Source organism: Prosopis cineraria, unplaced genomic scaffold (assembly GCF_029017545.1).
Source record: "Prosopis cineraria cultivar Desert tree isolate PC_DT_omini unplaced genomic scaffold, ASM2901754v1 PC3, whole genome shotgun sequence".
Classification (NCBI taxonomy): domain Eukaryota; kingdom Viridiplantae; phylum Streptophyta; class Magnoliopsida; order Fabales; family Fabaceae; genus Prosopis; species Prosopis cineraria.
The window spans coordinates 45,148,534-45,160,763 of NW_026555334.1; the positions used below are offsets into that span (position 1 = coordinate 45,148,534).

General features: G+C 38.3%; 2 protein-coding genes across 2 annotated transcripts; both read right to left on the reverse strand.

The window, feature by feature from the left end:
- Positions 1-303: 303 nt before the first annotated feature.
- Positions 304-3,733, reverse strand: LOC129304389 (probable beta-D-xylosidase 2). Its single transcript, XM_054944022.1, has 5 exons — positions 3,304-3,733; positions 2,922-3,200; positions 1,840-2,458; positions 1,338-1,751; positions 304-1,247 (listed from the first exon to the last, which is right to left on the reverse strand). Exons 1-5 carry the CDS (start codon positions 3,694-3,696, stop codon positions 643-645), a joined length of 2,310 nt encoding a protein of 769 aa, XP_054799997.1. The 5' UTR covers positions 3,697-3,733; the 3' UTR covers positions 304-642.
- Positions 3,734-7,095: 3,362 nt separating this feature from the next.
- LOC129307487 (uncharacterized) lies at positions 7,096-8,157 on the reverse strand. The gene has a single exon (XM_054948466.1). It carries the CDS (start codon positions 8,073-8,075, stop codon positions 7,500-7,502), a length of 576 nt encoding a protein of 191 aa, XP_054804441.1. The 5' UTR covers positions 8,076-8,157; the 3' UTR covers positions 7,096-7,499.
- Positions 8,158-12,230: the final 4,073 nt, after the last annotated feature.

Below are 12,230 nucleotides of genomic sequence, written 5' to 3' on the forward strand. Positions count from 1 at the left end.
TGCTTGTATAGTTTATTGCTACCCTTCATGCAATAAAGGAGGTGCTGCAGTAGTTAGTTTCTTGCGTCCTATAGTTTCGAAATCAATTTGCACCATCGATCAATTAATAATATGTACATTCTCTGATTTCCTGGCCAATGTATATAATCTGAATTTTTTGCTATTAGAGCTCTTGCATTTCGTATAAATAAATAGCATGTACCAAGCATGTATATTGAGATAAACTCCACTCCCAGCAACTAACTGACGCAGATTTATCAACTAAAAAGAAAAGAGAAACAGTCACGGTGACGCTTATGGTCATGGAGTAAAAACCCTATTCATATCATCAATCTTAAGAAAAAGACGGCTGGATTCCAATCATATTAAGTCATTGGAAAAAATCTGACGGCCGAATCAATAATACAAACACAGGACACGAGTATTATTACAATCAATAGCTCTCGCCTAAAATTACATCAATCCTATGTAATTTTGTTTACCTTGGATATTGAAGAATAATGGAAGATTCACTAGCTACCAAGTCCTTGGAGAGTTGTAGTTGATGAAAGTTGAACCTTCAAATAATTTTGATCTATAGACTGTAGATGTATATTGTTCATCAGAATTTAGCTAGAAGAACGAGATTATTCCCTCGTGAAATCAGGTCTTGATAATCCCTAGTGTCTGTGCTCGGAGCGATATTGGGTGTTTGACATCGCCAACGTGAAGACTATGTTCACCCAAGGGAATTCTTCGGATCCCAGAACTGTCCACAACACTGAGCAATTTGCACACATGAATATTAAGTCTCACTCGCTGCTGAGCTCTGGCAGGAACGTGCACTTTCTCGAAAGACACCAGTTGCTTGTGCGGTGCCCATTGTCCGCCCGCAGGTGGTGCCGAGAACACTAACAACGTGTGAGTGCCGTCCATGGACCCAACATTCTTAACATCCACGTCGAGGCTGACGGACAGCTTCCCGCATCTTGCATGTGTCACTCTAATGGCCTTGTTTGAAAGGTTTGTGTTATTCCCACGGCGGTGCCCATCCACAGGAACCGACACCACCTTCGGCGCTCTAGCCAACGAGTGAACAAATTGTGTGTAGCTTAATCCGTACCCAAACGGGTATACCACTGGCCCCTTGTAAAATCTGTAAGTTCTTCCTGGATACCCTCTGGACCGGCTTGCTCTCATTGCCATGTCTGTCATCGGCAAGTTGGTGAGGTAATCTTGCGGATACCATGTCATTGGCAGCTTGCCACCTTGTAGAATTAGAGTAGGAGCAAAGCAAGCTCAGCTTTAACTTCAATGAGCGCTTGTAGAAAAGGAAACATGCAGCGAAAGAAACAAACCTGGGTTTGCAGTTCCGAACAAGATATCGGCAATGGCGGCGCCACCGGCTTGGCCTGGATAGCCGGCCCACAAGATGGCAGCAACACGTGGGTCGTTCTTGGCGAAAGTGACATCAACAGGACCGCCCGACATCAAGACCAAAATAGTTGGGCCCTTAGAGGCTGCAGCCACCTTTGATACGAGGTCTTGCTGGTGGCCGGGCAGAAGCAAGCCAGTCCTGTCAACGGTTTCTGCCTCAATGGACTGATCTAGGCCCATCACCAGAACCGTTGCGTCGGCTCGACGGGCGGCATCTACTGCCCCTCCAAACTGTTTGTCATCGGTACAAGCCACATTCGCACAACCTAGCTGGTGAATAGTCGTTGCATATTTCCCTATTCCTTGCAAGGGGCTGGTGTATCTACAAGCAATGCCTAATATAGAACAAGAAAAAATATGAATAGAAACTTCGACAATCATTTGTGCTCGTGCCCAGCTCACAGAATAAAACTCAAGCATTACCTGCATAGTTACCGATCATGGTGACGGTGACGTTAGAATTGGGACCAATGACAGCCACGGTACGGTGACGACGTGAAGAGAGGGGCAAAGTAGGACCATCGTTCTTCAGTAGCACGATTCCTTGGGTGGCAGCTTGGAGGGCAAGATTCTGATGCGCTGGGGTGCACACATGTTTTGGACCCAAGTGGCCATATGGCTGAGCCGATGGTTCTCCATCGAACATGCCTAGTCTCATTTGGACCGTCAGGGTATTAACGAGGGCACCATTGACATCGGCCTCGGCGAGCAAGCCCTTGTTGACGGCGTCCTGAGTGTGCTGTGCAAGGAAAGGGCCACAGTCCAGATCCAAACCTGCTTTGATGGCTTCCGCGGCGGCCTCCTCGGGGGTCGAAGTATAATGTTGGTTGGAGAAGAAGACGCCGACGGAGTCACAGTCGGAGACGATGTAGCCATTCAGATGCCACTGACCACGAACTGTTCGCTTCAGCAGGTTAGGATCGGCGCACGTGGGCTTACCATTCACCTGATTATACGAACACATCACACTCGCCACATTCCCTTCCTTCACACACATCCTGAATGGCACGTCGAACGTGTCCTCTATGTCCTGCTTGCTAACCTGTCCTCAAACCCACCCAACCATGTTACTTCCCCTGCATATATGTGTGGCTCTGCTAAGGCTAATTCTAAAGATGGTGTCTAAAGTCAAAAATCAAAAAACGATAATAACTAGAGTTACTAAGAAACCTCGGATTTTATGAAAATCCTTAAATTAACATAACGTAAAAAACTTTTAAAAACCAGACATGGTGGCTGTAGAGTGCCAATCGAAAGTACCAACTGTCCACGCTCCACGGCAACAATGGATATATAAATTTATATAAGATCAATGTTTTTTCCCCCTCTGAGGGGGAAAAACCAAGAATCCTATATATCCTATGAAATAAGAACATTAGCACTTCTATATCTGGTAAGCATTGTAAAGTTAATAACCTCGTGCCAACATATAATAAAGCTAATAATAAGACCGTGTTGAATGTAGATGAACATATAGGTAACAAACGGGGGGGCGGGGGCAGAACCTGAGCATTGAAGTGGAAGCGATCCATGCCTTTCCAATTGTCAAGGTCGTAGGCCGTAAAGTGCTTGCAACAGGCGGCAACCTTCAAGCGGTTGACATCCGTTCCCTGTAACCCCCTCACGTAATGGGCCGCATATCTACCGGCTACGATGGGATCTTCACCGGGAGTTTCCTGTCCCCGTCCCCATCTGGGATCCCTGAATATGTTCACGTTTGGGCTCCAGTACGTCAGCCCTGCCGTTCCCCCGTTATACATTGCTCTCGCTTCGTCCGACACTACCTGCTCCATCCCACCTCTTAGCTTAGCTAAGCTTGCTACTTCCCATTACAAATTAATCTTGCAAGACTCAGCCACAGTGAATAGACTAAGATAATTAACTAACCTGCCCGATCGCCTCCCACAAGGACGCGTTGAAAGAAGCGGCGGCGGTGATGACTTGAGGGAAGCTGGTGGCCGCAGGGAATGGCCAGGCAAACTTGGTACCGGGACCCACATTGGAAACGCCATGAAGTGCTTCGGACCACCATTCGTATCCTTTAATCCCAAGCCAGGGAACGCCCGCCGCATTGTTCACCAGCAGCCTTACTTTCTCTTGCAGAGTCAACCTTCCGATCAGGTCCTTCACTCTCTCCACCGTCGACAGCGATGTCCGGCAAAATGGCAGCGCACTCGTGTTTGCGACTTTTGGGTCACACGCGAATGGATCACGTCCTTCTCCGCCCACAACCGACAGGAGCATCAAACTGATACTCAGGATGCATGAGAAGGAAGCCATTATGGGATTTGGAAATGCCTTGAGAAATGGATGAATGACTCTGTGGAGAGGCATATGTGTGTGTGTATATATATATATATCAGATATGGGTGATATGACTGTACTTCGATGTAATGGCGGAACTCCTTTCATGATTTCATTTTCCTTTTTTTTTTTTGGCGGTTTAAGAAGTGATGAAACAACTTAGATGGCTGGTGAGGTTTGAATAAAGTTGGTTAGTAGAATGAAGATAAAAGGCCTTTGTGATTTTCCATTAATTTATGAGGACGTACAATTATACTGCAATAACAGACTATTTGTTGAGTGGCGAGATATATGTTGCCCAAGTCATGTTGGTCCAACATCATTTGGTTTGTGCCCGAATTTTGTTGTGCTCACCTTTCATAGATTTCATGTCTGACAAGAATATATATATATATATATATAAGTTATTGGGGGGGGGGGTGTAGGGTTTGGGACAATATGAGCGTGAAAGTGTTTTGAGAGCAAAGAAAGTGATGAGACTTGGAGCCGATATACAATTTTTTTAACCCTAAATCCTCGATTTGAATCCCAGAGTGACAACGTTGATTGCTTAATTAATGCAAGTTTCAATTAGCTAGTAAAAGAGAATATAATTAATATATACATAGCCGTGGAATAAAAAATAAAATAAAATAATTGATGTGCTTCGTAACATTAGATGGAGAGCGATAATTATCCATGTGATGGTGGTTACAAATTGACAGTGATGCTATGAAGAAGAATAAAACAAACGAGGGGATTGAAGATGAGGCTGTCGAAGTAGTTAGTAACAGGAGGGGGTTCATATGCATATAGGTTGTAACTAATTTTCGGTTAAGCTGTCTGGTGTCCTGTTAATTTCGGGGAGGAAGGTTTCTGTAAAATGGACGAAAGCTGATCAAAAAGCGTGAGAGGGCGTTGAGAGGTTGAGTACAAGGCACATTATCTAGGATGATGGTTGATTTTAAAAACCGGGGAGAGACAACAAATTAAACAAGTGGAGTCAGGTGCACCCAAGTTCGGGGAAGAAGAAATAAAGCGCAGTTCCTGTTGGGATGCATTTGGGAAGCACTCCTGGTTCAAGATTAGCTTTACTTACAAGATAGGGTCACATATAGTACGTTTTTGCCTCCTGAACCCATTCCAAACACACAGCCAAAACTTATGACCTCATCAACGTTGATAAAGAAATTAATTTAATTATAAAATTAATTGAGCAGGCATTATTAATAGATGTTTGGTGAAAAACTAGCCCTTCACACCCTGACGAATGAATATCCAAATCTTCGCTGATAGTGGCGCTTACGTCTAGTGACCAACCGTGTCTGGTTGCCAATTTTTTTTTTTTAAATACTTATATTAAATAAAAAGACAGAGAGAGCGGGCGTTGTTGAAAAATATGGGAGAATGAGAGATACTGCAGACATGAGAGGCTCGTGCGGAGAAGACGCTAGACAGTCTCGGCGGAGTGAAATGTGTCGTTGGCAGTGAGCTACAGCGCATGTGCATACAAGCGTGCCCCATATTTTGGTAAAACCAAAAAAAAAAAAAAAAAGGACCGAAAATGAGAGATTGGCGTATAGCACAAGTGTAGACAAATATTGAGTGGGTGATATAATGGGAAGTGACTTAAGTATGCTTATGATATACGGCTTGAAGGTGCAGTCATCCAAAAAGAGCTTTGCTTGTAGATGTAGGTGAAGACGTGTATCCAGTCGCAGTCAATTGAATGGCCCCGTCAAAGGAGCTTCATTTAATGCTCTACTCACGTGAATTTGTTGATCGATTCTTTAATTTGTTTAGCCAATTGCTTTGAGAGACAGGAGAGGTTAACGCCCAACTATAGGCGGGGTGATCAAAGTTGGCGCCAGCCAGGGAAAACCTGTACCAGACCGTGATATGGATTGAATGGTGTGAACTTTGATCTTCCCAGGTTTAAGTGCTTCGATTTGATCAACCGTATCTATTCGTGTCTGGGATCACATCACCATTCCTGTTTAAATTGCTCTCCTCCAATTTTCCCACTACAGACAAGCTGCAACTTACCAATATAATAACAAGTACGAGAGCATCAAGTTACCCATGACAACAAGTAGCGAAGGTTACTCCTTCCTCCCATTTGGCACGGAAAATAACACCTAATTCATTACCCAAGAACAAACAATAACACACTCATGCTTTTTACAAGCATTAAATCGGAACTTTCAAGATGATGGCCCATTGGCTCCTTTCACTGAACGCTTTCAACTTCGTCTTGTAAGTCCAGAACTATTGGGCCGTTATATAGGTTTGGTAGTTATTCGTCGGTAATAGAAACGGGCCTTCAAACTCGGCTCACCTCATCTAATAAACGCGTAAGGTGGTCAGAAAAAACTCCACTTTTTTCATTTTTATTATATATAAAAAAATTATATCACACAATTTAAACAAAATTATTTAATTATAATAATTATATTTAAAAATAAAAAATTAAATTAAAATGTCATATGATAATTAACATAAATATGTATTAATTATTTTTTATTAATGTAAATTATGAAGGGTGATTTAAAAAATGTGTAATAAATACTTATTGAAATGAATGATTTTACTTATAAAAAATATAAGTAAAAAAATAATAGTTTATTTAATAATAAAAATTGGAAGGAGTGTCTTTTTTACCAAACATAATAAGAGCGGCTAGTTACGGTCACCGAAGCACCATTTTTAGTTTATAAATTAATTCGATTCCAAACACATGGACATAGCTGATATACAAGTGCCTTTGATCAGAGAACCCCTGGAGAATGTGTATGCTTTTAATTTGCATTAGAAACTAGAGTTGATAATTCAGGCGAGTTAAGCTCATTTGAATTGAACTTAAAGTATTATACTTTATTAAAAAAAAACTCATATAATTAAGCTCAGTTTTAACTTCTTTTTATTAAATTTGGATTAACCTGTTAGACTTGATTAAAATTAGTAACTCCGTATATATATAAAGTCAAAAATTTCAACTGTCGGGCTCAATTCGAGATTAACCTAAAGTATCATAAAAAAAATATGTAGTTAAACCTAACTTTAACTTTTATCAAGCAAATTCAAATTGACCTATTAAATTTGACTTGAATTATCAATTCTATTAAAAAATGAGGTAGGAGCGGAGGGGTGAGTGGGTGACCACCACCACTCGACAAGTAAACACGTCTAATGATCAGGAATTGCAATATATCGTTGCCCTTAAAAATCGAACGCCGAAAGCTCCAAACATGCATGTTCTCTTCTGGGTTTGACCTGAGCGCAAGGCGTGGTATCTAGCCTCAAGTTTGACGAAGAAGAGCAGCATAAATTCAACATAAACTAAGTCAATGAGAATAGGTTAAATGTTACACGCACGCCCTTTCAAGACAAGGCTGATATACTATTGTTATTTTTTAAAAAATATCAGTCAAAAAATAATAATTGGATAATTACACTGTTCCAAAAAAACTCTAACGATATCACAAAAAACGAGCAAATAAATAAAGTCACGCACAATTTTTAATACATTTGGACTCGTCGCTTCAAAACTGGGATTTCTTAAAAACTACTCGAGCCTCTAATTGAACTCGACTAAATCAAAATAGAACAAAGGCCTTCCTTACAAATTACAATATATGGCTTTAGCATGTTTAATTTGATGATGATCAAGAAGAGAGACGTTAACCTAAGGCTAAGATGGATACGTACATATGTATATCATTAAACATTAAACTACATATAGTAAGTTACATACGTCGATAATAGAGAATGCCCAGGGGGCACCGGAGATAGCGAAAACACTAGAAAGCCTTGAAGAACAGCCAGTGGGAGATTTTTGTGTCGATTTTCTTCTCCGTTATCGTGTCCAAGCTGGGCTTCCACCCTTTCCCAGAAAGCTCACGACTCAAATATTCGGGTCTTTCAGGCTGCAGAATCTCCTCAGGGAACACGTTCCTGCGGATCTCATCCGTCTGCTCCTTTTCCGATAGCCGTGGCTTTTTTTGTGTGACATGACCTGCCGCCACTGCACTGGGATGATGACACATGCGAGCAACCCAAGGAACAAATCTGGAATGCAGCCCGGCGGAGTTGAGAAGCAAAACAAAACGACGAGCGTCCTGAGCGTTTAATCCGAGGGGCTTCCCTCGCTTCATGGGAATCATCAGATATATGCTGTTAGTTTGAAGATTGTGATCGGCAGGCAACGGATTCGGCCTTCTCTGGTTGACAGCAGAATGGAACTCGACCACGAGCTGTTGAGGGTGCTCCAGCATGAGCTCGGCCACCATCACTGGTTTATCAAATTCTTGAATCGAGCCATCCCAGTGAACAATTTTGCCGGTGGAATTTCGACCAGAAGGCATATAGTTCCCCATATATTCTTATTCTCGTGCAAGGCTTCTTGTTGTGTGAGGTACGACTAGAGAGAAAGGGAAAGGGAAGGGAGTTATATATACAAAAAAGAGGCAAGTGGGGCTGGGATGAGAGTAAATGTACGTAATGGAAATTGATGTTTGTTAAACCGCTCCATCTTGTGACGGATATTATGGTGGACTTGGTACCATTTTTAAATTAAACCTTTGATTTGGCCCGGTCGTTGCCTCTCCTCCTTTCATGTTTTGTTTTCATGTTTCGGTTTTCACTTTCACCCCACTTCATCCTTTGACTTCCTCATATCCTGTCTCTCTATCCCTCTCTCTGTGTCTGTATACTATTTGTGCTCTCACTTTTCTTTCCATTTTAGTTCGTTTTATTAATACTTCTTCTAGTTGACAGATTTTAGTGGGTGTTTCTTCTGTTGTATGTTTTTTTAAAAAGAAACTTCTAGCCAATTTAAGGTAGACTGAGCCAGCTAAAAGAAATACTCTTGCTTTTGGAATTGATCTTCGATCGGAAGGGAATTTAGATTTGTTCTAGAGCATCCATATCTAATTGCGGAGTGCACACGAGGAACCGTTCAACTACAACTCCATCACCTAATTGGATTAGATTATCATGGACGGAGTTGAATCGTCCCTTCTAATTCACTTCTCCACCTCCCTCTATCTCTAGTTACGTTACATAATACTAGGTTGCCGTTGATTTGTTACGACAAGATGATTAGGTCGCCAAGAAGTAATAAGTGATTAAAATTAAAGTAGTCTGATGCATCCAACATCCTATCACGAAATTGATTTGATCAAGGAAACGCTGGAGCTCATAAGCAGGAATTAACTAAGAAAAAAGCATTGCATATAAGGGTAGAAATAAACTAGGCCAGGTCTGGCTTTAGTCAAGTAAGTTTAAGTCTATATGATTGTTTAAAAACCTTAACATATATTAAAAAAAAAATTTATGTATCAGACCTGAGTTTATCTAAAAACTGGCTTATAAGTATATTTAAAAGCCTATTTAAAAGTAAGCTTTTTAAAAAAGCTTACATATTTATTTAAATTTATCAAATATATATGTTTTAAAACTATTAAAGTCAATATATATATATATAACATAATTTATTAATTATAATATATAATAATTAAGATGACTTACTAACTATGATACAATACAACAATAAAGTGCTAATATTAAAATTAACATATAAATCTAATATGATTGAAAATATAATTAAAAATAAAAAAGAATGAATTGATTAAAAATTAAATCATAAAACTAATGTATGCATAATATATATTATATAATAATATATATAAATATGCCAACATGTTAGCCTTATATGATAAAACTTGTAAAAATAAGCCTGCTCTATTTAATTAAATAAGCCTAGTAAAAAAACTTGACTTAGGCATATTTAATATTATGTAAAACATCTTGGAGAATTTAATTTCTAATTAACTGAGTAAATGAAGTTAAATAAGTAAATTAATGTGGCGTTAGTTATGAAGAGCTCACAAGTGTTATGGATTATGATTTCAACCATAGGATTGAGTCTGGAGCAAAATCGGGCTACTTGAATGTCAAAAAGTGAGAAAAACAATGAAGAATAGCTCTGCACCACATGCCACAATGCGCATGAGCCACCAGAAGGTAAGAGTTTCCACTTTGTACTAATGTTGCCACACGCTACGGTGTATAATAATGAATATGCAAAAATAAAAGCATACACATGCAAAAAAAACAAGGAGGAAACAAAAGAGAAATGAGGGAGAAATGAAAGAAATTTGCTAGGACTTGCAAAACTAAAGGGTTAAGAGTAATTCTAAGTTACTAGACATTAAGGTAAGGTTCTTAAGTTCTTTCCCTCTCTTCCTCTTACATTTTCTTGAATTCAGAGGATAGAGTTTAGTTGAAAAAAATAATTTTCAACGCATAAAGGTTATGAATCCAAATTCATTGACTTAAAATAAAGTTAATAAAAGTTATTTAGGTTATTTAAATTTAATATTCATGACTCTATGCATTTTTTATAGTTGGGAGTCATAAATACGTAAAAATCCTCCATAAATTAGGAAGATGGAGTAACGTGAAGTCATTCATGGCTAGTTGAGAGTTCAAAGGAGTTAATGAAAGTTAGAGGAAATTAATGAACATAGTGGGTACTTTTAGATATGAAGAAATTGAGTTTTGAGAGAGTGTTGAAGTGTGAATTAAGTGTTGAAAATTATCTAAAGGAGGTTATTGATAATTGTTGTGCAAATAAATATAGAGTAACTACGACTTGACACCATTCAAGTTTTATGAAAACTTTAAGAGTGAGTAATTGAGGGGTAAATCTTTCATGTCTTAAAGGTTTGAGATAATTAGGAAAAAAAATATTCCTTATACTATTATATGTTAATTAATTTATTGATTTAAATGTTAAAATCAAGGTGTGTGAAATTAAAATCAAGTATGGCATAAAAATATTTGAAAATCAAATATTATATTTTTGTAGAGTTCTATGACATGGTTTATGTGAAATTCAATGATTTGGTATATGTGGAGTCTAATAACTATGTGTTGAGTGAAGTTTAATGATTTTGTGAATATTAGAGTTAAATGATTATGTGCTAATGGAGTTTAATAATTATATGTGATGTGAAGTTCCATGATTAAGTGTGAAATATGAAAGTATGGAGTATAATGAAGTTAATAAGTATGTTTATTGTGCGAGACATATGTGTGCCATGAATGTTGATGTTTGTGCATTGCATGATCATGTGAGGAGGAAGTTCGTCTAATAAAAGGAGTAGTGAGTTTAAAATCCACACGGTAAGGCTTTCATCAGAGTTTGATGGTTTGCCTGAATTTGTTTGTTATCGTCCCACTTGTTTGAAAACGAACTGTCCCACTTATTTTATGAAGAACTCGAACCTAACTAGTTTTTCATTTGTTTGATGAGAAAGTTATTTTAGAGAGAATGAGACCACACAGTGTGAGATTTAGGAAAAATTGTGATCCACAAATGAGTTAGGCAACCTTAATCGGGTAACCCCTTACATGTGAATGGCCAGGGTAGTATTGTTTCATAGACAGTCTTATTGTGTTATTGCCTACGGTTTCATGTTAGAGGCATAATGAAGATATAAGGGAGGTGTGATCTTACATATTGTGATAAAAAGGGCACATAGTTGTCAATATTGTGTCCCTTGAGATGAAGTCATATGAACATTAGTTATCATGATATTATTTCATGAATTTATACAATTGATGATGAAAAATGCAAATATGTGCTTGAATATGCTAATTTGACTTAAATATGACATTTTGTTGTTTGCATTTAAATTAATTGACATGTATTAATATGAGTTAGATGAATATTGGTTATTAAATAGTTGTACTCATTCCTTTCTTTTTAATATCACAAGAGTTAGCTCATTGGGATAAGACCAAAAGAAAGAATTTGAGGCTTAGGATTCTGTCCTAAACTATAGGCCTCATTTAATTTGAATGTTTATATGTATAATCTGTTTTGATATTGTCAATTAGGACAATTCATGATTACTTGTTTGCACTATGTGAATATTAAGTTTAATTGAGTATTTTGGGCCCTAGTTTATGTATGTGTTAATTGTGAAAATCAAGAAGGGTCAAAATACTAGTACAAGTGAGATATGAGCAAATATGAAGATACGTTGATTAGGTATGACGACTTATGAATGAATTATGCTATTTGAACTCCCATTTTTGTTTTTGTGATTAAGGGGATTGAGTATTAAAAATGTGTTATACATGATGTTTGTAAGATGTGGTGTATTACATAGGTTTATAATAGTCCATTGAGCATGGTCTAGGGTGTATTTAAGGATTTTGGCACTTAGTATGAAATTGGGATACCCAAGATATGTTTGAATTGTGAAAAAGAGTGAATTATGAAATGATTGTCCAATGTTTGACTGAAAAATAATTTTTTTGTAAAATCAATGTCATTAGTTAAAGTTAGGGGAAAACTCTATGTAAACCCCTAGATTGCCTCAATCGGACAAAGAAATTGGGCTTGTTGGAAGTTCACCTCTATTATTGTTAAAAACATGCAATGTGTCATGGCACATAGCACTTGAGCTGTGATACATGGCACAGAAAGTAACATGCTACAATGCACATATAACAAGCTA